This window comes from Lactuca serriola, chromosome 5 (assembly GCF_051521515.1).
Source record: "Lactuca serriola cultivar US96UC23 chromosome 5, Lser_US96UC23_V15, whole genome shotgun sequence".
Taxonomy (NCBI): Eukaryota; Viridiplantae; Streptophyta; class Magnoliopsida; order Asterales; family Asteraceae; genus Lactuca; species Lactuca serriola.
Window position 1 is genome coordinate 163,662,973 of NC_136412.1, and position 23,518 is coordinate 163,686,490.

Consider the following 23,518-nt stretch of genomic DNA (forward strand, 5'->3'; position numbering starts at 1 on the left):
TTGTAAACAAATATCCATGAGTAGAAACATGCACATGCCCTTGTTCCCTTCCACCATATATAATCCCATGCTTAATTATTCAATTAATTATTTTTTATTAAACTATAATTTAAAAGATATCAAGAATCTTGTGTATCAGAATATATATATATATATATATATATATATATATATATATATATATATATATATATATATATATATATTAAGAATTCTGTTTTTCTCTAAAATTATATAAGAACTATTTATGAACTATTTACTACTAATCTTGTAGACAGTTCGAACAAATAATTATATAAGAAACCTATTTGGGCAAAATATAGAAGATTTCCTTTAGTTACACACCACCACGAATTAAACGAAAAACATAATTAAACAAACAAACTCCTTGCTTATTGTTGATTACAAATGTCACAATTTTTTTATGAAGTCTATATACTATCAAACTTTAAACAAATGAAAACCCAAAAAAAGAAATTCAAACACAATAATGAAGATCTTGAAATAAGATCTGTTTTTAGCACCTGCTCTTGCATTTCTCCATTGCTCTTGGTGCTGAAAATGCATGGTAAACAAATAAATAAAGAAAATATATTGATGAAAATAAGACTAAAATTGTCGCGATTCTAGTGTTATTACCAAGCCCAATCGCATCCGATCCTTTCATTATTCGGAGCCTTTTGCATGAAGCCACAAACATCCTTCAAGGAATTTTGTTGAGTAGTCAAAAATTTGTAACAATAATTAAGTTTCTCAAATATATATACGAGTAGTAATAATAATAATAATAATAATAATAATAATAATAATAATAATAATAATAATAATATAAAGAGATTATAGGGTGAGTGGTAAGAACATACTGCCATGGAACATCGCCGACAAGCATCCAATCACCATCCTTATCTTCGTAACTGGGAACATATTCAGAACTGTTCAGCAGATCCATCAACTTGCTTTCGTTCATGAAGTCTATCATTCCTTGTCTCCCATAATTTCCTATTATAAATATCGATCACGTTACTATTAGACACTGTAAAAAATAATATTTTGAATCACAACTACGTACATATAAAGTTTATATAATGGAAACCGGCTGAGGTGGGTCGAATTTTAATCATAAAAAACAACTTAGAGTTAACTTTAGATATAAATATATATGTATAAAAATTCCCATTTGCTTTGTAATGATTCCAAGATCCACTTTCCATACCAAGTGCAGTAGTTATCATGTCAATAATTAAACATATATAGGTTTGTATATATTTAATTTGCTTTAGCTAATTGGTTAGCTTAATCATTATTGTGACTTGTGATCACTCATTTACTATAAATATACTTGTATGAAATCTTTTTGTTTAAATAAATAAATACAATAAAAGGTTCTACATAAATATGGTAAGTTATATAGAAGCGAATATTGCACAAGCATATACGTACCCATGGTGAAGGAACTAAACATTTTGGCCAAAGCATCGGCTAGTTCTTGGTAGCTTGTGTACATCTTTAGGTCAACCTTTCGAAGATATGGTGCACCATCCATTGAAACTTTCACGAAAGTTGCAGTGGTGGCAGCCACCTTCTCCGGTTCATCTGTGTTGCTCTTTTGAGCCATTATATTTTTCCGGTAGTTCCTCACTGGTGGCCAGCCCACCACTTGTGCTCTAATATTGATTAACATATAAACATTATTATTTATGGAAGAAATTGTCATCGTGTAGATAATTGCCATATATATGTGATACATTAACGGGAAGTGAAAAAGTAGTGTACAATTAGAATCTTTAAATTATCGTTGGAAGTTCTTATTAGTTAGAATTTTGGTAACAAAATCATAAAATCATAAGGAAACTCTACTTGGTTGGTTCAATTCCATTGTGAATCTAAATATTAGTATATTCCAGTGAAGAATTTAAAAGAAGCCAAAAAAGTTCATCTCACATATGGTTTTATGAGTCTTTTTGAGACAAAAAAATGTAAAAAGGAATGTAAATTAATGAAAGACTTACTTGGTTGGTGGTTTGACATGAGTTGTAGTGGAGGTGTTGTCGTTAGATGACAATGACTCATTTGGTTGAAGATTAAGCTTAAGATCAATGGTTTCAGAGAAGCCTCGTTTTCCAGTGGTTTTCAACATCTCCGCCTCGTTACCACCACTGCCTCCACCGCCGCCACCAGGTAAGCCAAGGCAGAGCTCAGTCTCCTTTAGGTTCATCATGGCTCAAACAAGACTTGTTCAGCACTAGTTGTTGGTGATTGTGTTGTCGAATGGCTTTGTTTCTAATTGGTGTGAGATAAAAGAGAGAGAAAATTGTTTGATGAGAACAAAGAGAAGTGGTGTAGAGGTTCATGTGGTTATATATTACTCCCTTCATATAAAAAACTAATCCGATGTATTTATTATACTTGTTAAAAAATATATTTGTAGGGTCTAGATATTTATATATGATCTTTATATTAAGTATGATTTAGGTTATCAAAACTAATTATCTAAATCCTAAATATATATTTATTGTTAACATGTAGAGATAATAAGTGAACATACAAATTCCAAATCTTAAAAAATTAATAAATAAATAAAAACATTACTAAATGTAAAAGAAAAAAAAAATCCTCACTTAAGCTATGTGTTTTTTATGGTGAAACAGGGTTTGACTGATCATATGCAGACACATGGAAATGCTTGGGAATTATGATCTTGGATCAGGGGCATACTTTTACAGCACCATAAAATTAATAATGAAAGTGTTTTTTCTTTCATTTCAAAGAAATTAAACAAAATTGAAAAATTAGTCCATACGGTTTTCATTTTCTATGGTTTTAGTACAACAACTTTTCAACTTACGGATTCCATCTAAAAACCCATGTTTGGTTATGGTTTTGGTCATTTCTTATAAAAAAAAAAAAAAAAAAAATACTATTTTGTTATTTCTATTTGTTTTTTGCTTTTCTAATATTACTTGATTGTTTTAATAATTAAAAAAGTCTCTCTCTCTCTCTCCTAGTATAACAACATCAAATTGCTTACTAGGACTCACATTATTATCATCAACCAATCCTGTTTTATTAGATTCCCCCATTTGATCTCTCCTTCTTGTTAATTTGTTTTATCTCCATTCTCTTTGTTCTTCATGATCAATTTCTATAACGTCATCAAAACCATTCATGTACACTTTCTTGGGTTCACCCAACCCTAAGATCGATTTAAAGATGAGGGGTAAACTTTTTTTCTTCTTGTTTCTGTTGGAGAACGTACAGACGCAAATATAAGATAATACATAGAGAGGAAGAAGAGAAAAAGAAAGATATTTACTCTATTTTGGGATTTTAGTGTTGATATTGCACTCCTACTCTCTACTTCCATGACTTTATACTCTTAGTTGTGATGTATGGTGTGAATTGTGATGTTTACAGAGTGTTGGAAAATATAAGAACGAAGAAATGAGTGGTATAAAATCCACTGTTCAAACTCATTTGGTGTCACTAAAAATACCGAGCGTCTAGAGTTGGAGCATGTATATAAGGAAATAGATTGTCCAAAACTAGAACTAGGATGGAGATGATGGAGGTGTATGGTGGTTGATGTTCTAGGTTTGATGATTTAATGATGGTGAAGGATTGGTGATGGTTAGTTATCCTCTTAAGTAAAGATGGAGGCTGATTAAAGATGATGAACATGGGTGTTGTGGATGTGATGGTGGTTTGTAGAATGATACTTCATTTGATGGTGGTTGATTGGTGAAGATGTGGAGAGAAGGTGATGATATTGATGGTTGCAGTGGCGATAACAATAAAAATATGAGAAGATGAAGGTGTAGCGGGCATCCACAATTCATTGAACTTCATAGAGTTCAATGGATTGTCATATCATCATTTTATAATCCATACAACTCTATTATATTTTTCTCTACAATGCATTGAAATCTACGAAGTTCAATAGAATGTTACAAAATACAATTTATAGTAAATATTTAAGAATTAAAACTTTCATTTTTCTCATTGAAGAGTTCAATGGTCATTGAACGTCAAATCCGTTGAATGCCAAGGTGACATCTCACAATGGTTGAGTTTCATCCATTGAGTGACACATGGACTTGCCACCTCATTTAACTCTCTCATTGAACTCACCATTGTGGATGCTCTAAGAGAGAGAGAGAGAGAGGGTGTGATATTTTGTTGTTTAATTAACCTATATGTTAAAAACAAAAATAGTTTAAAAATATCAAAAAGGTAAGTTAGTATTTTCAAGTTCATGAGCAAAATCACATCAAAATTTGATTTGTTTGGATGTAGTTTGCAAATTGAAAAGTTGTTCGACAAAATCTAAAGAAAATGGAAAATCACATAAACTAATTTCGTAATTTTATCATTTATCCGATTTGGTCATCGAACTATATTTTTTGCATAATAGCTCACTAAACTTACAAGTTATCTGTCAAATAAGTCATTTTTGTTAATTTTAAACAACTATGCAGTTAACGAGCCTACATTGAAGTGTGATGTATCGAGGAAGCGTACATGGCAGTGGGCCACATCATTGGCCATCCACCATTTTTATAGGGAAAATGTTATTGTAGCATAATCAACTACTGCAATTTACCCGATTTGGACATTAAAATGGATACTTTTTGCTCAATACGTCGTTAAATTTTCAAGTTACCTGTCAATCAAGTCACTTTCATTAATTTTTAATGGATCACCGGTTACCGAGCTTACATGGCTAGATGACTTGTAAGGGACACTTAGTTGGCTATGTACCAGCACCCGAACTGCACCTACAACCCTATCACTCCAATTTGGGTTTCTTCACTCCTGAAAAATTTATAATAAAAATATATAATCAACATTATTTCATTACTGGATCTGGTTATCTTCTTTGTTAAGCACCACTACCTGCACCCTTGATTTGTAAAAACCCCCCATCTCACTCTCTTACTCTTTAATCTTTCTCTTCTAGCGACTGATGTCTATTGTGTAACATCCCAATTTTCAGCCCAATTTGTTTTTTATTTATTAAATATTTAATTACATCATAGTATAATGTGGAAACATGATTGTGAATGCACGTGAGTACAGTCGAAACTTGTCCTTCTTACAATCCAATGAAGTGTGTGAAAAATATTTATAACAACTGGGTAAGCGCTAGGCTTAGTGAGTTCCCCAAAATATCATAAACCACAATACATATACATCCATACAAACAATCACTCCTGTACTTTTGTTTTTCTACCCTTAATCCTAAGTAAATCTACGCGGTTTTATATGCTCCCCTACTTTGTTCGTTTCGCCATCAACCCTAACTAAATCTATACGCGTCTATAGGCTCCCGTACTTCGGTCATTTAACCATCAACCCTAACTAAATATATGCGGGTGTATAGGCTCCCGTACTTTTTTCGTTCCACTATCAACCCTAACTAAATATATGTAGGTCTATAGGCTCCTATACTTTGTTCATTTTGCCATCAACGCTAACTAAATCTATGCGGGTCTATAGGCTTCAATACTTTGTGCGTTCCGCCATCAACCCTCTAACTAACTCTAATGTCACAATAATTACATACACAGAGACTGGATTTTAGATTCTACAAGCATATTTATACTTTCTACTACATTACACTTAAGCATATAGAGACTATTATATCTATTCTAATAGTTCTTTATCCTAACATACATGGACATGTATTATAATACTTAGTATATTGAGATAAATCACCTTGACAATGACTTGGAAGATTGATAGCTATCTGGGAAATTCTACTGGTGATCCAACTCGCAGATAGTACATCGAATAAGTATTAGCGTATAATATTTTAACCTATTAAATTCTATAGCGATTTGGTAATAAAAACAAGATCTTTCACAAATGAATATTGAGGATTTTAGCAAATAAGGATCAACCAGGCCAGACAGTCAGGAGGCAGGATCATTTCGGCATATAGTCTTTCTGAAATCCAACAACCAAGCCAACGTGACCATCCTAAATGTAACGTCTGTAGATCAGGGCTAGTCAATTTAGAGACGATAAGCGTCAAAAATGACTTTTTTTTATAGAATATTATTTAGGATGAATAATCTTAACTAAGTTGTAGTATATGTTACAAGGATTCCGTACATATAAACAACGCCGAAATCCGAGTTATAACGAAGAAGTTATGACCTGTCGAAGTTTCGCGACAGAACCGGCACGACACAGCGCGACATAAAAAGGTGAATTTACGTTAGAGCGATATTTAGCCTTAGCGATCTAAACGAAAGTCGTAGATTTCGTTAAACCATGAGCGTGCATCAAAAGAACGTCCAAATCTGACTTCGTATGTGGAAATTATGTTTTTTCTAAGTTTCAACTTAGCGGTGTGCAGCCCGAATACTCGATTTGAGACCGAGCGGTTTTTAGCCGAAACAATCTAAATGAGAATCGAAGATCTCATTAATTGTAGTAAAACGATAAAAAGATAGGCAAAAACGGACGTCGGATGAAGAAGTTATGATTTCATAACGAAGTTTTCATGTACCGGTCTACAAAAAATAAATAACAGTGTTGTAAAATCGGTCTAGGCGGCCGATTAATCGGGGATTAATCGATAGGCGGTCTTCAACCGAATAGGATTAAGGCTAATCTGTAGGCTTAATCGTTTTTGGTCAAAGGGGGTCAAAGTCGGAGCTAGGCGGTTCTAATTGGTCATAGGCGGCCCTAATCGGTCCTAGGCGGCCAAATCGGTCAAATTTTCAAATTTTCAAATTTTTAAATATTAAATCAAAATTTTCAAAATTTCAAAAGTTCATAGTATTTCAATGTTCAACTAATATATATAAAGTTTTAAAAAAAATAAATTTTAAAGTTTTTCTCCAAAATTTTCAAAATTTCTATGTTTTCAAATATATAATTACCCAAATTTACTTCTTTTCTTAAGATATATTAAAATTTGAATAAGTTTTCTTATTAATTGGATGATAAATTGTTGTACTTGTTAAACTTATTATTAAACTTTTATGCTTATTTATTTATATTATTACAATTAAAGTTAGATTTATAAATTTTTGAATAATTTTCTTAATAATTAATGGTCCCCGATTAATCCTCACCTAACCGCTTAATCCCTAGACCCCAATACACCGACTAGCTAACGTCTAACGTTTTCTGCAACCTTAATAAATAATAAAAATAAAGTCAAAATTATCCGACGGAGTTTAAACGAAAGTTGTAGAGTGTAGTCTCACCTACGCGGGGATATAAAGAACGTCAAAAACGGAGTTCGTATGAGGAAGATATGAATTTTTGAAGTTTATTAAATATTTTCGATATTTAATTTAGTTATAAAATAACCGATATTATGCATGGGGGGAGTCAGCGAGCTCATCCACATTACGCCCAGCGTAATGTAAATTTACGCCCAGCATAATTGGGTTTCCAGCCCCCTATAAAAGGGTGTCGAGGGCAACCGAGTTCTTTGCTCATTTCTTCCATTTCTCTCGCGTTTTTGCATAGTTTTTCGTGCAAGAATTATCCCGAAGCCTCGGTATCATTCCTAAGCTCCGAAGCAAGTCCCGAGGCCCCGAAGATCCTGAGAAGTGCAATTCCCGAGCCGAAGCTCTGCCCGCGAGGAATCCGGTTTTTGTGAAGATCTCCCAGATCTACCGAAGAATACTACTTCTACAAGCTATAGTGCTGTCCGATCATCTTCTGATCAACTGAGTGTGTAGTTACTTTCTTCTAACGTATAAATATTAAGTATTTACTATGAAATACGAGCTATGTGTATAATATAAAGTTGTTTATATGTGTGGGTGTATAGTCTCTTTCATAAACACGGGTGTAATACAAGTATTGTTTGAATGTATTAAGTATATGTTTGGGTGAGTGTGTGGTTACTTTCTTCTAACACATAAATATGAAGTATTTGTTATAAAATACGTGTTATGTGTTTATATATTGTTGTTTATTTGAGATGAGTGTGGAATGGATGTTTTATATAGTTTTTAAATGAGTTAAACTGTATATGTATTTTATATCTACAAATATGTTAGGTAGAACATGGGTAGATGAGATAGATGGTATGTGATAATATGATGAGGTATGAAAGATGATTAAGAATGATATTGGAAGATGCATCAATTAGAGAATGTCATAATACTAGCAGATGCGCTTAAGAATAATATCGGTAGATGCACCAAGCAGTGAATGTCGTAATCCTGACAGATGCGCTTATAGGATAATCCTGGTAGATGAGCTTATAGGATAATGTCGGCAGATGCGCCTAAAAGAGAATGTCATAAACCTGGCAGTCGTGCCTCATAGTGTATGGAGTAATCCTGGCAGAGACGCTTAAAGGATGATGTTGGTAGATGCGCCTTATGTAGCAATAGATTTTGTGCTAATTCCTTAGGTCAATCCTTAGGAATGAATGAATGGCGGGTAGTTGAATTCTTAGGGTAAAATCTTAAGAAATAAAGAAGATAATAGGGATGGGTAATTGGGTTGATTGTTTGATGGTTGAATATAATAATTATATTATTGTGGGTTAAAAACCCTATATGCTCACCAGGCTCCCAAGCCTGACCCACTCAGTTTTCTTTGTATCACAGGTATCGATACGAAGATATATTTCATGGAGAGATTAAAGGAGATGTAAAATCTTTAGTGTAAATAAAGTAAGTTTTGTTTATGCTTATGTGTCTGTATCGGAACATGAAATCCCAAGATTTTGTTATATAATGAAAATACATTTCTTTAAAGAAGTTCTTTGATAAATCTTTATCATATTTTGGGAACAAATTCCGCAACTGTTTTCTTTAAAAGATAACTCTGATTTTATAAAACAAAGCATAAACAAATCGGTCTTTTCTGGCCGTGAAATTGGGGATGTCACAGTTGATATTAGAGCATTAGTTTAAGCGAACTAGGAATTTTGTAGGAAATTTCTAGACTTAAACTTAGAATGCTAAGTAGTGATCATGGGGAGTGTGTCAAAAATATGTTAGGTAGTACACCTAAATTGACACAAGCACTAGTTTATTTTAGGAAAGTTGCCTAAAATGCTTTTATGTGCTAAATGTTATTTGTTGTCAAATATGATATTATTTGTTCAGATCTATGGTATGTTGCCGACCGGATCTAGAAACCTTATGTGTGTAGGATTCTAAGCGTACGTCTTTGAATTTAGAACTAGCATGTAAACGTTTCGGAGTGATAAGGATGATTTGAATATCTATCGTGAATAAGGATCTAATTTCACCTTATTCGGTATATAGATGAAAAATGGTGAGAACAAGAAGTGGAGTTAGAAATGCTGATGAAAACAGGAATCAACCACCAGTGATTGAGCAAATACATGTCGTAGCAGCAGCACCTGAGCTGATAACAATGGCTGGTGTACAATTGATGATTCAGACGACGTTGGATCGTCAGATGGATGAAACGAGACGTCTGCTTCAACATAATCGTGAAGAACTATCAATTCAAGTGGAAGAGCCTGAATTAAATGAAGGGCACTCGGAATGAGGAAACTTCAGTGGATCTGTTGGTCAAGCCAACCCACCGATAGTTAGGCAAAACAACCAGAATGGAAGGAATGATGGAATGGGGCAAGTATAAGGATTTTCTGACTTGCAAACCATCGACCTTTACTGGAAAGGAGGATCTGATCGGAGTTATGGATTGGGTATCGGAAATGGAGCTAGCCTTCATGACGTGTGGTTGCAGAGACAAGTTGCATACCACTTTCGTAGTACGTCAGTTCAGAGGTGGGGCTGTTCGTTGGTCGAACACTCTGGGGAAGATCCTAAGCCCTAATGAGCCACTGCAACTGACCTGAGCAGAGTTCTTGGTGCAATTCAAGCGCAAGTTCTGCTCGGCCCAAAACCTGCTAGAGTTGGAGAACAAATTTCTGATATTGAAGAAAGGCAGCATGTCAGTGGATGAATACACTAATGCCTTCACAGACAAGATGGAGTTTGCTTTGCGCATCGTCCTAGACGAACTGACAAAAGTCGACTGGTACGCAAAGGAACTCCCTTGGGAGTATGCGGTGCCAGTGCGTCAGACACCTACTCTAGAGGCAGCTATTTGGGCTGCCAAGTCTATTGAGAATATGATCAAGGGGAGGAATGACAATAAGGTTGAAGTTTGCAAGAAGAGAAAGTTAGAAGGAACTTCAGGTTCTAATGAGAAAAGAAAATTCTCGAAGTCTGGAGGAGGAGGAAGGGATGAGGCAAGGTGGTGCGATAAGTGCAAGAAGAAGCACTCAGGATAATGTGGCGCGGAGGTGACATGTTTCAAGTGTTGAAAGCATGGGCACTACGCCGATGAATGTATTTTCAACAAAAAGGTGTGTTACAAATGTAACGAAGAGGGGCACTTCAAGCAAGACTGCCCAAGGAAAAATCAAGCAGCAAGGCTAGAGGCGCTGCCAAAGCTAAAGGCAAGAGCATTTCAGATGATCCTTCATGAAGCATATGGCAATGCTGTTGGATTAGTGTCTAAGTTCATAACTATTTTGGTATGTACTTGACCCGATGGTGCATGGTCCTTTTGGGTTGCCTTCACCAAAGCAACTTGATAGGATGAATTATGGAGAGAGAGGATTAAATATGATTTATTAATATATTATGAGAATAATATATTAAAGGAGAAATCATATTATTTAATTAATATTAGTCAAGAATTAATAAGAATTAAGTATGTGGCTAAAAGACATTAATTAAACTTAAGGGACTAGAACTGTCAATTGTGTGATAGTTGAATATTGAGCTAATGGACTCCATATTAAAGGGTGGACGAATTCTATGGGGAAACCCATTAGAAATCGTCCAAAGGCCTTTAAGAAAGGGGTTCATGGGTTGCTTAGGGCCTAAGCATCCAAATTAGGGTTTCCTTGTTAGATAACCCTAATAGCCTCACTATTTAAGGAACCCTTAAGCCCCAAAACCGTGGTGAACTTGTTCTCTAGGGTTTTCACACATTTTGGGCAGCCTCCTTCTCTTCTCTTCTTCATCCTCTTGCTCTTGGTGTTTGTGAACCATTAGAGGAGTGACATTTGTGACTCTAAGCTTTCTAAAGTCAATACACGAAGGATTTGAGATTGTTATTGCTACATAACAATCAAGGTATGATCTAAACCCTAATTCATATGTTATATTGATTATCATATATTAGATCTAGGGTTTGAAGTGTTGGATGAATTGCATGTATAATAGAGAAACCTAGATCCAAGCATTAAGGTTTGTATGAGCACATAGGATGTTCTTATGGCTAAAACCCATCAGTGGTATCAGAGCCTTGATTGGTTTCTATTGTATTGATGAATTAGTTATTTGTTCAAGCTTCAAAAATCGATTTTTTGGCTCCTATCTGAAGAACTCAGCGAGTTCCAATGTGGACTCGACGAGTAGCTCCAACTCGGCGAGTCCATAGAGGAACTCGGCGAGTTCGAGCGTCAGAAGGAGGCCGTTTCAGGATTTTTGCCTATTTTGACTTAGGATAATTACCATAAGTGTTTAAAATTAATAAAATTCGAATTTTATTGATTCCTTATGATTATCCTTGTCAAAATAAAAGATTTTGGTCATCTAATTAGATAATTGTTACCTTATTTGATAAATGTTAAGTTATGGAAATTATTTGATCATTATCTTGCAAGAATTTGAACTAGATCTAATTAGATAACCACCAATTATAGTTAATTGCCTTATTTGAATTATGTGATCTAGAATATTCTTGACAAAGTTTGGAAAAGTTTAAAATTTATCCCTTTAGGTTTTATAGTTTAAATTAGAACTCAAAAGTTTTGTTTTGAAATTTAAATAGTTGAAACCCTAATGTTTTGAAAAGGTTTCAAAACTTGCCCTCAAGTTTTGGAATTTAAATTTTGATTAGAAGTTTAATTTTGATGTATATTTAAATTCTAAACCCTAATGTTTTGAAATGTTTCAAAACTTGCCCTCAAGTTTTGGAATTTAAAAGTTGATTAAAAGTTTAATTTAGGAATGTTAAATTCTAAAACCCTAGTATTGTTTTGAAAAGTTCATATCACACCCTTATGGTTTTATTAATTAATTAAAGTGTATAATTAAAAAAGGTTTAATAAATCCATAAAATTTTGGTTTACAATTTAATTGAATTAAAGGTATGATTATTAAATTTGACCACCTAGTATTTTAAAAGTATAAAATACACCCTATACTATATATAACATTAAAAGTCTTACATTATATATATGTATACGTAAAAGTCAGTCTTACCGTTAGTAGGCCTCATTCACGAAGCTGGTCTATAAGGGATGTTTAAGGAAATTGCCTATAAAATGGCGATTGAATGGGTATCCACTCTTACCCACTGCACTCTTGACTAGTGGAGGGTCATTAGCTGAACGGGTAGGATAGGACAAAACCTTCCATTATAAGTATAATGAAGTATAAAAGTAACTAAATGTTTTCATAAAATTCCCAATCTTAGTTACTTTAGGCGAAAGTGAATTGATGCAATTCCATGAAATTACACTTTGTGCCCTTGCGAAGATGTTAGTAGAGCGCGTGTGGTTAACCGGAACACTAAATGGTTCTAAGAAAAGGTAGAAATGGGTGACTCAATGTTTCTCATTGTTCGGTGGAGCGTGTGTGGTTTACCGGCACATCAAATAGGTGACTGTAAAATGTGGGGGCACCATGTAATTTGCATGGTTATTCACGCCCGCTTTATGATCCTCGGCATCCCAGTCACAAACTAGAGGGGCATATAGAGATTTAAACATGCCATTGAAATGTTCAATTAATCTCAAAGGATCTAGGAGTTTTCAATGCATTTAAGACTTAATCTGTTTTTCGTTTTTCATGGTGGAAAATTAGTGAATCGTCATTCACTTACCTTCAAATGTTCTGCAATTAGGGTTACGACATCCCTCTCCCGAGTTGTGGAATATTGTGTTGGGTCCTAGCCTTAATATCTCATTTGGGTGATTTATTAAGGACTCAATCGATCAACTAACTTGAATTTGTTTTCTCCCGTTTTGTAGATGTCAAAGTACGACAACTATGGTCTTCCCAAATCCCGTGGAACAAGCATTCCACATGAAGTTGATATTCCACGGTTCGATAGAGGAACAAGAGATCATGCTTCACTTCCTCCTCCTCCTCCCGTTGTTCTTCCTAACCCACAAGATCGAAGAATTGAAAGGTTCAATGTCACTAAAGCCCTATTGGAAATGAAACATGAAGATGGTAAACTCGTGTGTGCCCATGTTCTAGGAATGAAATCACACATCGATAGGTTGATAATGTTGGGTGTGTCATTCCCGGATAAGTTAGCTATGAACTGGGTTCTGCAGTCACTTCCCGAATCATATAATGAGTTCAAAAGAAAGTATTATATGATGGATCATGAAGAAAACCTCATTGAACTAACTTACATGCTCATTGCTGCTGAATCAGAAATGATTTGGCAAAGCAATGGAGCATATTTGTTGGGAAAGTCAACCAACCATGCTTTTGAGGATGTTCTAGGAGAACCGACCTGCGTTTGCTGCCAAGAGAAAGGGCGTTGGATACAAGTCTGCTCTAAGAGCCTGAAGAGTCCAGAAGATGGGAGAGTCAAAAAGTATGGCTGTGCTTCAGGTAAAATCCACTATCTAACTTCATTAAGTTCTTATTCGTTGATTCTCAATACATGATGGGATAAGATTGCATTTGAATGTTTTGCAGGATCAGTGAAAAGAGAGGAAGCTTGATGAAAAGCAAGATGAGTCTAATCACAAAGAAATGGATCTCAATCACATGGACTTGAAGATTAGAGCTTAGAAAGTTATGATAGAGTTGTTAGGAATATTTGATTACATAGTTTTTCAGTTGATTTTGCATTGTAAGGACAAATGTTTTCCGCTGCTTTTATGAATAAAATAAATTTTGTTTGACGTATTTATTTATTTATTTATTTCCTTGTAATGAAATCATTATGAAAAATTGATGTTTGCATATTTCTACAACGAATGGATGTGATTCTTAATTATGATAATTATGGAAATGTCGAGAATTTACCAAATAGGGAGAGTTTCTCATCGCCCAAGTTTCAATTGGACAGAAACTTGGAATCATGCAACTTGGTTGCACGATGAATGAGAAATTTCATATTTGGAAATTAGACTAATTCGTTGACAAGGGTCAAGTGAAGGACTAGGAGATCAAGTACACAAAGTTGTGTGTTGATCAAGTCCACCACAAGAGTAACAAAGATATTCGTCATGATTTACTAAAGGTTTAGTAAATATGATTATACTTATAAGATTAAGTGTACTTCTAAATTGATTTAAAAGGTTTAAATCAATAGCAGTACGAATAAGAAGAATCAAGTAGGCAGAAAGATAAAAGGTTCTCTATTCTAAGAAGAAGGGAGAGTACCTTTTATACTTTATGATATGTCTTAATGATTAAGAACCATATTTCAATTGATCCTCTAAGTAAGTCTTAGTACAATTGTATGTATAAGAAAAGGAATCAAGAATTGAAGAAATGGTTAAATCAAGAAGTCAATCATACTTCATTCCAAAACAAGTCTTAGAGTTAAGATTGTGATATTGAGTGACAAGTCTTAATAAGGTTTATAACATTCATCAAATGTAGAATTTGGAAAAGGATTTTCTTATTTTCGTACATTTGAAATTGGAAAGTTGTGATGTCTTGGATAAGACAAAGACCAACTAGGACCAATTTTATATGGTGTTTTGTCTTGATAAAAGCTACATTAACTCTTGAATATTTGTTTGTCAATAAATGCTTATTGACAAGAGAACCTCATATGTCAAGGAGTCGGTGGGAGTCTTAATAGACTTGAAAGGTTTCAAGAATAAATCAAAATAAACCTTATCGATCATCACTAGCACACGAGTAGAACCTATCGTGTTGACATTATCTTGTTTCTGTGTCGTTCCAATCGAGTTAATTATGCATATGAGTCCTATGAGTTCTCACTGAATGCATAAAAGGCAAGGACCTTGATCAATGAAAAGTACATTGATAGGAAAGGGTGATCTGCTTAACTACTTGGAAGACATGGTGGGCAGCCGTGTTACCATAAGGCAAGAAATCGAGATTCAGAAAGTTCGGTCCATAAAAGTTTGGATTTGTCGCAAACTTTTGTTTTGGACAAATTCGCATGGATAGGAACACATATACCATTAAAATCTAAGTGTCATAAGTTTCCCTCCTTCATGAAAATGACTGTGAGGAAATGCTTTCACTAAGAAAGATTTTAAGAAGATAGTGATTGTGAAAATTGCATTCTCGAATTCGATTATGGTTACGGTATCCCTTTCCATCATTCGAATTGTGAGATCTGGCAATTAGTCTGAATTGTTTAAGACACCCACATGAACTATCTAAGGCAAAGGTGTATAAGTTCATAAAGCCTTGATAAAAGATTATCAAAGCATTGGGTATTAGAAATATGAACTTAAAGAAATTCAATAGGCATTGTTTTTCTGAAAGGTAAGCTGTTTCTGAATACATGTCAAAGCTAGTGGGAGCATAAGTGTTATGTTTATAATAATCATCATGATAGTGGGAGCATAAATGTTATGATTGTATGATTATTAAGGCAAGTATTGCAAGTTAGCAATATTAATTATAGAAAAACAAGAGCTATACCTTGCAAAGTCGTAAGCGTTGTAAAGTTGTTTTGCTATAATTAAGGGAGAGGATATTGTACTTCATTTCAAAACTAAAGGCTTAGGTTATGGAATGTTAATAAACTTAGTCTAGGATACATAGTAAGTTCTTAAATTTCAATTATGATTACGACATTCCTCTTCATAATCGAATCATAAGAACGTAACACATAAGATATTATGGCAGAAGATTGATAAAGTATCAAATCTTTATGTAAGACATTATGCATCATGTCCCATATGCTTCGGGTATAGGATTGATTGCAAATGCTATAATATTTGACCATTCTAAAATTTTCCAAATGTCTAGCGCATTTAGAGGGAAAAGGACAAGAATCGGTTTTGACTAAGATAATTAAACAGCTATCAAAGGACAATCCAAAGTTCGCTGAGGATTGGTCACTTGTGAGTAGTTGGAAGTATAGTATTGGATGGACCATATCGACATTATTATGAATAGAAAGGATTCTATTAAGAATAAGTTGTCATATGGAAAGTATGGAAAGGTTTCCATATTGGGAGTTAGATATTGAGAGTCTATGTCTAGATTAGAAACTTTTATGCAAAAGGATGTTCAAAGGAATGTACTTTGAGTGAGAGACATCACATCTATGGAATTGTCTTGTAACAATCTCCGATAGAGGACTTTGTAACTTCATTGGCAATAGTCCTTGTTACTTTAGTGCAGTGATATTACGAAAGGATCATTGCATAAAATGTTAGAATCTAGCATATTCTATAAGTGGCAAGAATTTGATATTCTTTCACTTGTAGAAAGGATTGGGAGTTGTGAAATGAGTATGATTGGTAATGTGTTCATTTGATATATTTCACAAAATAAGAACCATAGGTTAAACATTGTGTGCATGCTTAGGCATGGGACAAATGTGGTAATAATTCAAATAAGAAGTTGATTACCTGAAACAACAAATAATGAGTAATCGATATGGTGATAAATAAAAGGTGTTTTATTTATACTCAAAGGTTTGAGGCCATATGGGATTAGTATTATGGTTGTGTTTCACTTTGCATGTTTTGACTTCCTAAATAATTTAATTGGTTAAGAACAGTCAAATTATTCGAACGGGCCACAGTCGTTCATATGTTGGAAGTAGGTATGAATGAAGACTGTCGTGAATTGGTGTGTGGATTGTCTAAAGAGTATTAGACATAAGCAAATGTTTGCTGCAACGTTCATGAATGCTTATGAATATGATTTGAGCATTGGATTAAACCCATGCTCACATGGATCACTTCATGGATTTTATCACGAGTGATTAGTGAGATGATAACATCTTATATTCTTGAAACCGAGATGTGTGAGTTGTATCTTGCGAGTCGGTTACACATTGATAATATGTAAACGCACCAGTAACTTGGTGTTATAAAATATATTGTTGTGTGTAATTTGGTGAGTGAGTGCAACCGAGCATTGAGTCAAAGTTTATCCGTTCCTTTTATCTAAAGTAGGATAAAAGCGATATCTGTGGGCCCCTCGATGATTTAGTGATGGCACCTAAGCGCTTGGCCAAGCCAGGACTAAATTGATGTGTTCAGTTGTAGTCTGTTGTCAGTCGTCATAAATCTGGATTCGAGAAACAACACATAGAAAGAGAGAATGATTTAGATCAGGATCTGATAAGATCAGAGTTGACAGCGGCTTTGGAAAGCTACGATTGCAGATCAGGATCTGAAGTCATACGCGGAATAGTTATTAGACTTATCCAAGTGGGAGACTGTTGGATTAGTGTCTAAGTTCATAACTATTTTGGTATGAACTTGACCCGATGGTGCATGGTCCTTTTGGGTTGCCTTCACCAAAGCAACTTGATAGGATGAAATATGGAGAGAGAGAGAGAGAGAGGATTAAATATGATTTATTAATATATTATGAGAATAATATATTAAAGGAGAAATCATATTGTTTAATTAATATTAGTCAATAATTAATAAGAATTAAGGTTGTGGCTAAAAGACATTAATTAAACTTAAGGGACTAGAACTGTCAATTGTGTGATAGTTGAATATTGAGCTTATGGACTCCATATTAAAGGGGTGGACGAATTCTATGGGGAAACCCATTAGAAATCGTCCAAAGGCATTTAAGAAAGGGGTTCATGGGTTGCTTAGGGACTAAGCATCCAAATTAGGGTTTCCTTGTTAGATAACCCTAATAGCCTCACTATTTAAGGAACCCTTAAGCCCCAAAAACGTGGTGAACTTGTTCTCTAGGGTTTTCACACGTTTTGGGCAGCCTCCTTCTCTTCTCTTCTTCATCCTCTCGCCCTTGGTGTTTGTGAACCATTAGAGGAGTGACATTTGTGACTCTAAGCTTTCTAAAGTCGATACAAGAAGGATTTGAGATTGTTATTGCTACATAAAAATCAAGGTATGATCTAAACCCTAATTCATATGTTATATTGAGTATCATATATTAGATGTAGGGTTTGAAGTCTTGGATGAATTGCATGTACAATAGAGAAACCTAGATCCAAGCATTAGGGTTTGTATGAGCACATAGGATGTTCTGATGGCTAAAACCCATCAAATGCAAGGAATCAGGAATGAAGATTTTATATCCAAAGATCAAGTTATGAAGTAGCAATGTGAACAATAACTTATGGTGTAGCCTATTAGAGGCATAGTATAGAGTGAACTTGAACTTTTGTGTAATAGTTTCAAGAAAGTAATATAAACACTAGTTTTGTTATCTGGTGTGTTGAATGATTGTATGATTTTCTTTTATGGTGACTTGGTCGACTACGAGATGATACTTGGGCCGAGTATGAGTAGGTGTGAAAGGTAGTAGATGCATATACTACCGGAAGCACATGACTCACAATTGGATCAGGGAAAGTCACAAGGTTACCAAGAAGCTAGTGATTGATTCCATTTTATTCTGGTATGTCATTACCATTGTTTCGGTAATGACTAGTAAGATGGTTGTTGTTCCGACCCTAGTGGTCATATCGAATTGGAGTCCGACTACGGTGAGTATGTTACGTGGTTTAGAGAACCTAGTTCGAAGTAACATCGGACATAAGTCAGAAGATTGAAGTCAATGTGATCATTGGTATCGCACTCGTTGTTCGTAAAGTTTGTAGCTTGAAACGCTACATGCTGAAATATGATTATATCACATTAGAATATGAAGGAAGGTATATTCCATTTTGGAATTTAACTTTAAAAAGACCGAGTCTAAGCGTCGCATCGTGCGATGAGAGGTCAGTAGAGCACGACCCATCGGTCTGTTATAATAGATAAAGGAAAATATTTATCCTAAAAAGAAGAAGGAGTCTACAATAAGGACTTATTTAGTAACTCGAAGGTTACGATTGAAAGTACAACATAGTACGATAAGCAGAGGCAAAATTGAGCATCGTCTGCGATCAAGAAATCCATAGAGTTAAATACTCTTTTGAGGAAACATAGAAGTTACGGTTATTACCTAGGATGAAGAGATAGCGTATGAAATCATTATACAAGCTCTATTTTCGTTGATGATTTAGGGACGTAATCATCCTAATTGGGAGATAATTGTAACGCCCGTAGATCAGGGCTAGTCAATTTAGAGACGATAAACGTCAATAATGACTTTTTTATAGAAGATTATTTAGGATGAATAATCTTAACTAAGTTTTAGTATATATTACAAGGATTCCGTACATATAAAGAACGCCGAAATCCGAGTTATAACGAAGAAGTTATGACCTGTCGAAGTTTCGCGACAGAACCATCACGACACAGCGCGACGTAAAAAGGTGAATTTACGTTAGAGCGATATTTAGCCTTAGCGATCTAAATGAAAGTCGTAGAGTTCGTTAAACCATGAGCGTGCATAAAAACAACGTCCAAACCTGACTTCGTATGTGGAAGTTATGATTTTTCTAAGTTTCGACTTAGAGGTGTGCAACCCGAATACTCGATTTGAGACCGAGCAGTTTTTAGCCGAAACAATCTTAATGAGAATCGAAGATCTCATTAATTGTACTAAAACGATAAAAAGATAGGCGAAAACGGACGTCGGATGAAGAAGTTATGATTTTATAACGAAGTTTTCATGTACCGGCCTACTAAAAATAAATAATAAAAATAAAGTCAAAATTATTCGACAGAGTCTAAACGAAAGTTGTAGAGTGTAGTCTCACCTACGCGGGGATATAAAGAACGTCAAAAACGGAGTTCGTATGAGGAAGATATGAATTTTTGAAGTTTATTAAATATTTTTGATATTTAATTTAGTTATAAAATAACCGATATTATGCATGGGGGGAGTCAGCGAGCTCATCCACATTACGCCCAGCGTAATGTAAATTTACGCCCAGCATAATTGGGTTTCCAGCCCCCTATAAAAGGGTGTCGAGGGCAACCGAGTTCTTTGCTCATTTCTTCCATTTCTCTCGCGTTTTTGCATAGTTTTTCGTGCAAGAATTATCCCGAAGCCTCGGTATCATTCCTAAGCTCCGAAGCAAGTCCCGAGGCCCCGAAGATCCTGAGAAGTGCAATTCCCGAGCCGAAGCTCTGCCCGCGAGGAATCCGGTTTTTGTGAAGATCTCCCAGATCTACCGAAGAATACTACTTCTACAAGCCGTAGTGTTGTCCGATCATCTTCTGATAAAGTGAGTGTGTAGTCACTTTCTTCTAACGCATAAATATTAAGTATTTGCTATGAAATACGAGCTATGTGTACCATATAAAGTTGTTTATATGTGTGGGTGTATAGTCCCTTTCATAAACACGGGTGTAATACAAGTATTGTTTGAATGTATTAAGTATATGTTTGGGTGAGTGTGTGGTTACTTTCTTCTAACACATAAATATGAAGTATTTGTTATAAAATACGTGTTATGTGTTTATATATTGTTGTTTATTTGAGATGAGTGTGGAATGGATGTTTTATATAGTTTTTAAATGAGTTAAACTGTATATGTATTTTAAATCTACAAATATGTTGGGTAGAACATGGGTAGATGAGATAGATGGTATGTGATAATATGATGAGGTATGAAAGATGATTAAGAATGATATTGGCAGATGCACCAATTAGAGAATGTCATCATACTAGCAGATGCGCTTAAGAATAATATCGGTAGATGCACCAAGCAGTGAATGTCGTAATCCTGGCAGATGCGCTTATAGGATAATGTCGACAGATGCGTCTAAAAGAGAATGTCATAAACCTGGCAGTCGTGCCTCATAGTGTATGGAGTAATCCTGGCAGAGACGCTTAAAGGATGATGTTGGTAGATGCGCCTTATGTAGCAATAGATTTTGTGCTAATTCCTTAGGTCAATCCTTAGGAATGAATGAATGGGGGGTAGTTGAATTCTTAGGGTAAAATCTTAAGAAATAAAGAAGATAATAGGGATGGGTAATTGGGTTGATTGTTTGATGGTTGAATATAATAATTATATTATTGTGGGTTGAAAACCCTATATGCTCACCAGGCTCCCAAGCCTGACCCACTTAGTTTTCTTTGTATCACAGGTATCGATACGAAGATATATTTCATGGAGAGATTAAAGGAGATGTAAAATCTTTAGTGTTAATAAAGTAAGTTCTGTTTATGCTTATGTGTCTGTATCAGAACATAACATCCCAAGATTTTGTTATATAATGAAAATACATTTCTTTAAAGAAGTGCTTTGATAAATCTTTATCATATTTTGGGAACAAATTCCGCAACTGTTTTCTTTAAAAGATTACTCTGATTTTATAAAACAAAGCATAAACAAATCGGTCTTTTCTGGCCGTGAAATTGGGGATGTCACACTAAATGCCTCTCACGTAAGTGGATCAATCAATATTTGTGACAACCTGATACTTTTTAGTTAACATAAGTCAATTTCGTTAAATAAAATTTCGATTTTTATTAGTGGGTTAGAAAATAATCTAAACTCTATAATTAGAAGTTATATAAATTTTCAAAACCAAGAACACTAAAAAAATCAAGACTTCCCTCGAAAAATCAGCGAAACTCATCCAGCCACACCTTTACGGCTGTAAACCCTCGGGCCGTAAACCGTTAACAATCGCGAACCCATTTCCAACTGCAAACCCAACCGGTATAAAGGTTTTTCCCGGAGAGATTCTTCATTGCTCACATTTTTCACCCGAAAACTTTCTCAACTTGCTCCTAAGAATCCCCTAAGAACATTCACATCTTCAAGAACAAACCTTCAAATCTTCATATTTTCACCAAGAACACCAAGAACATCTTCAAATCTTCAAGCAACCGCAAACTCATTTACATCCGCAAACCCGTTTACAGCTGCAAACCTAGTTTACAGCCGCAAACCTAGTACACGGCCGCAAACCTAGTTCACGGCCGCAAACCTAGTTCATGTCCGCAAACAGCCTTGAGCCTAGAACCTTGGCTGAAAACCCTATTTTTCCACTTCAAACAAGTCTCGGTAACATTGCTAACCCAAAAGCAAGTGTTTTCTAACAATTTAATTAATGCTTTTGCTAATTAAAATACAATTATGTGTTTAATTATCATTAGGATACCGTTAATTCCGTGTACTCCAACTCGAGGACCATCTTTCCGGTTTTGCTTTCGAGCACGTGCACATAACCAACGGTCAGTTCATACCCCTACACTTTTACTATTTTTAATGTTTTCGTGGGGAATACAAGCAAAACACAAGGAAATTATGTGTTCTTATATAAAGGATTTCAACTAAATTAAAACTTATGCAATTGATACAACAAAGAGATCACTACATTTTATAAAATATATAGATATTTTATCTCTTTTGTAACATGTTGAGCATAAGGAAAGTTTTCAACATATGATCATAATTGCAAAGTTTTGAGTACAATACGTGAATCAAATACATAAAATACATGCAAACTATAATAAGTATAGTTTGAGATTCAACACATGGTTTTATCAATTCCAATGCCTACACATTAACAAACATATAAACTATGATAGATATAGTTTATGGCATACAATACTATATTCTGAACACAAGAGTACAATACTACATAATTATTTAAGTATAATTATTTTACTCTACAAGTATACATACAGTTTCTAGTACAAGAGAACACTACTACACTACACATAAACTAGTTAATACATGGTTGTGAGGCACTACTTCAATTGTTCCCTTCGGGGGTATGAAACCAAATCCTACTACCGTATAACCAGAGTCTCCTAGAGGGAGAGCGTGAGATTTGTGTATAGATCTATAAGGGACTAACAATCCCACACCTGCACTGCTAGCTACAGTTAGGCAGGCATGCCTAGGGTGACAAATGTCATAACATCTGACGCCTGAAGAACGTCGTAGAGGTCACTAGGTCACATCAAGCATGGTTATACCAAACTCACAACAATATAACTAACCATTTGTTTACAGGATTTCATTCTTCAAATAGTTTTATTTTAATTAATATAACTATCATACACTACAACTAGAGCATTCCAGGGATTACAACTCGTGGTTTTATTTTATGTACTAAAACTACTATACATACTAGGAACATACATTTGGTTTTCATACAAAAAAATACAATACAATACAGTTGGTGGTAACCAGGCATGCAAACTAATAATTTCATATACTACTACATGATACAATAAGGAACATACATTTCGGGTCTTAGGGTTTAAGACTACTTTACACTACTAAAGAAAATATTGGATTTTCTTTAGAAAACATTAAAAAAATTCACAGATTCAAAGACAGGTTTTCATTACAAAAACATTCTTATGAACTCACAAACTTAAATGTTGATACACTTTCAAAATTGTTTGTATTCTCAGGGAACTAGGAGACAGGTACATACGCAGGTGTTTGAGAAGACGGAGCATATATAGTCACATCTTTTATACTTTTGTTATAGTTTTGTTGT

At 34.6% G+C, this 23,518-nt stretch overlaps 1 protein-coding gene across 1 annotated transcript; it reads right to left on the reverse strand.

The window, feature by feature from the left end:
• Positions 1-371: 371 nt before the first annotated feature.
• Positions 372-2,344, reverse strand: LOC145053213 (auxin-responsive protein IAA14-like). Its single transcript, XM_079001208.1, has 5 exons — positions 2,010-2,344; positions 1,441-1,664; positions 864-999; positions 640-701; positions 372-555 (listed from the first exon to the last, which is right to left on the reverse strand). Exons 1-5 carry the CDS (start codon positions 2,216-2,218, stop codon positions 518-520), a joined length of 669 nt encoding a protein of 222 aa, XP_078857334.1. The 5' UTR covers positions 2,219-2,344; the 3' UTR covers positions 372-517.
• Positions 2,345-23,518: the final 21,174 nt, after the last annotated feature.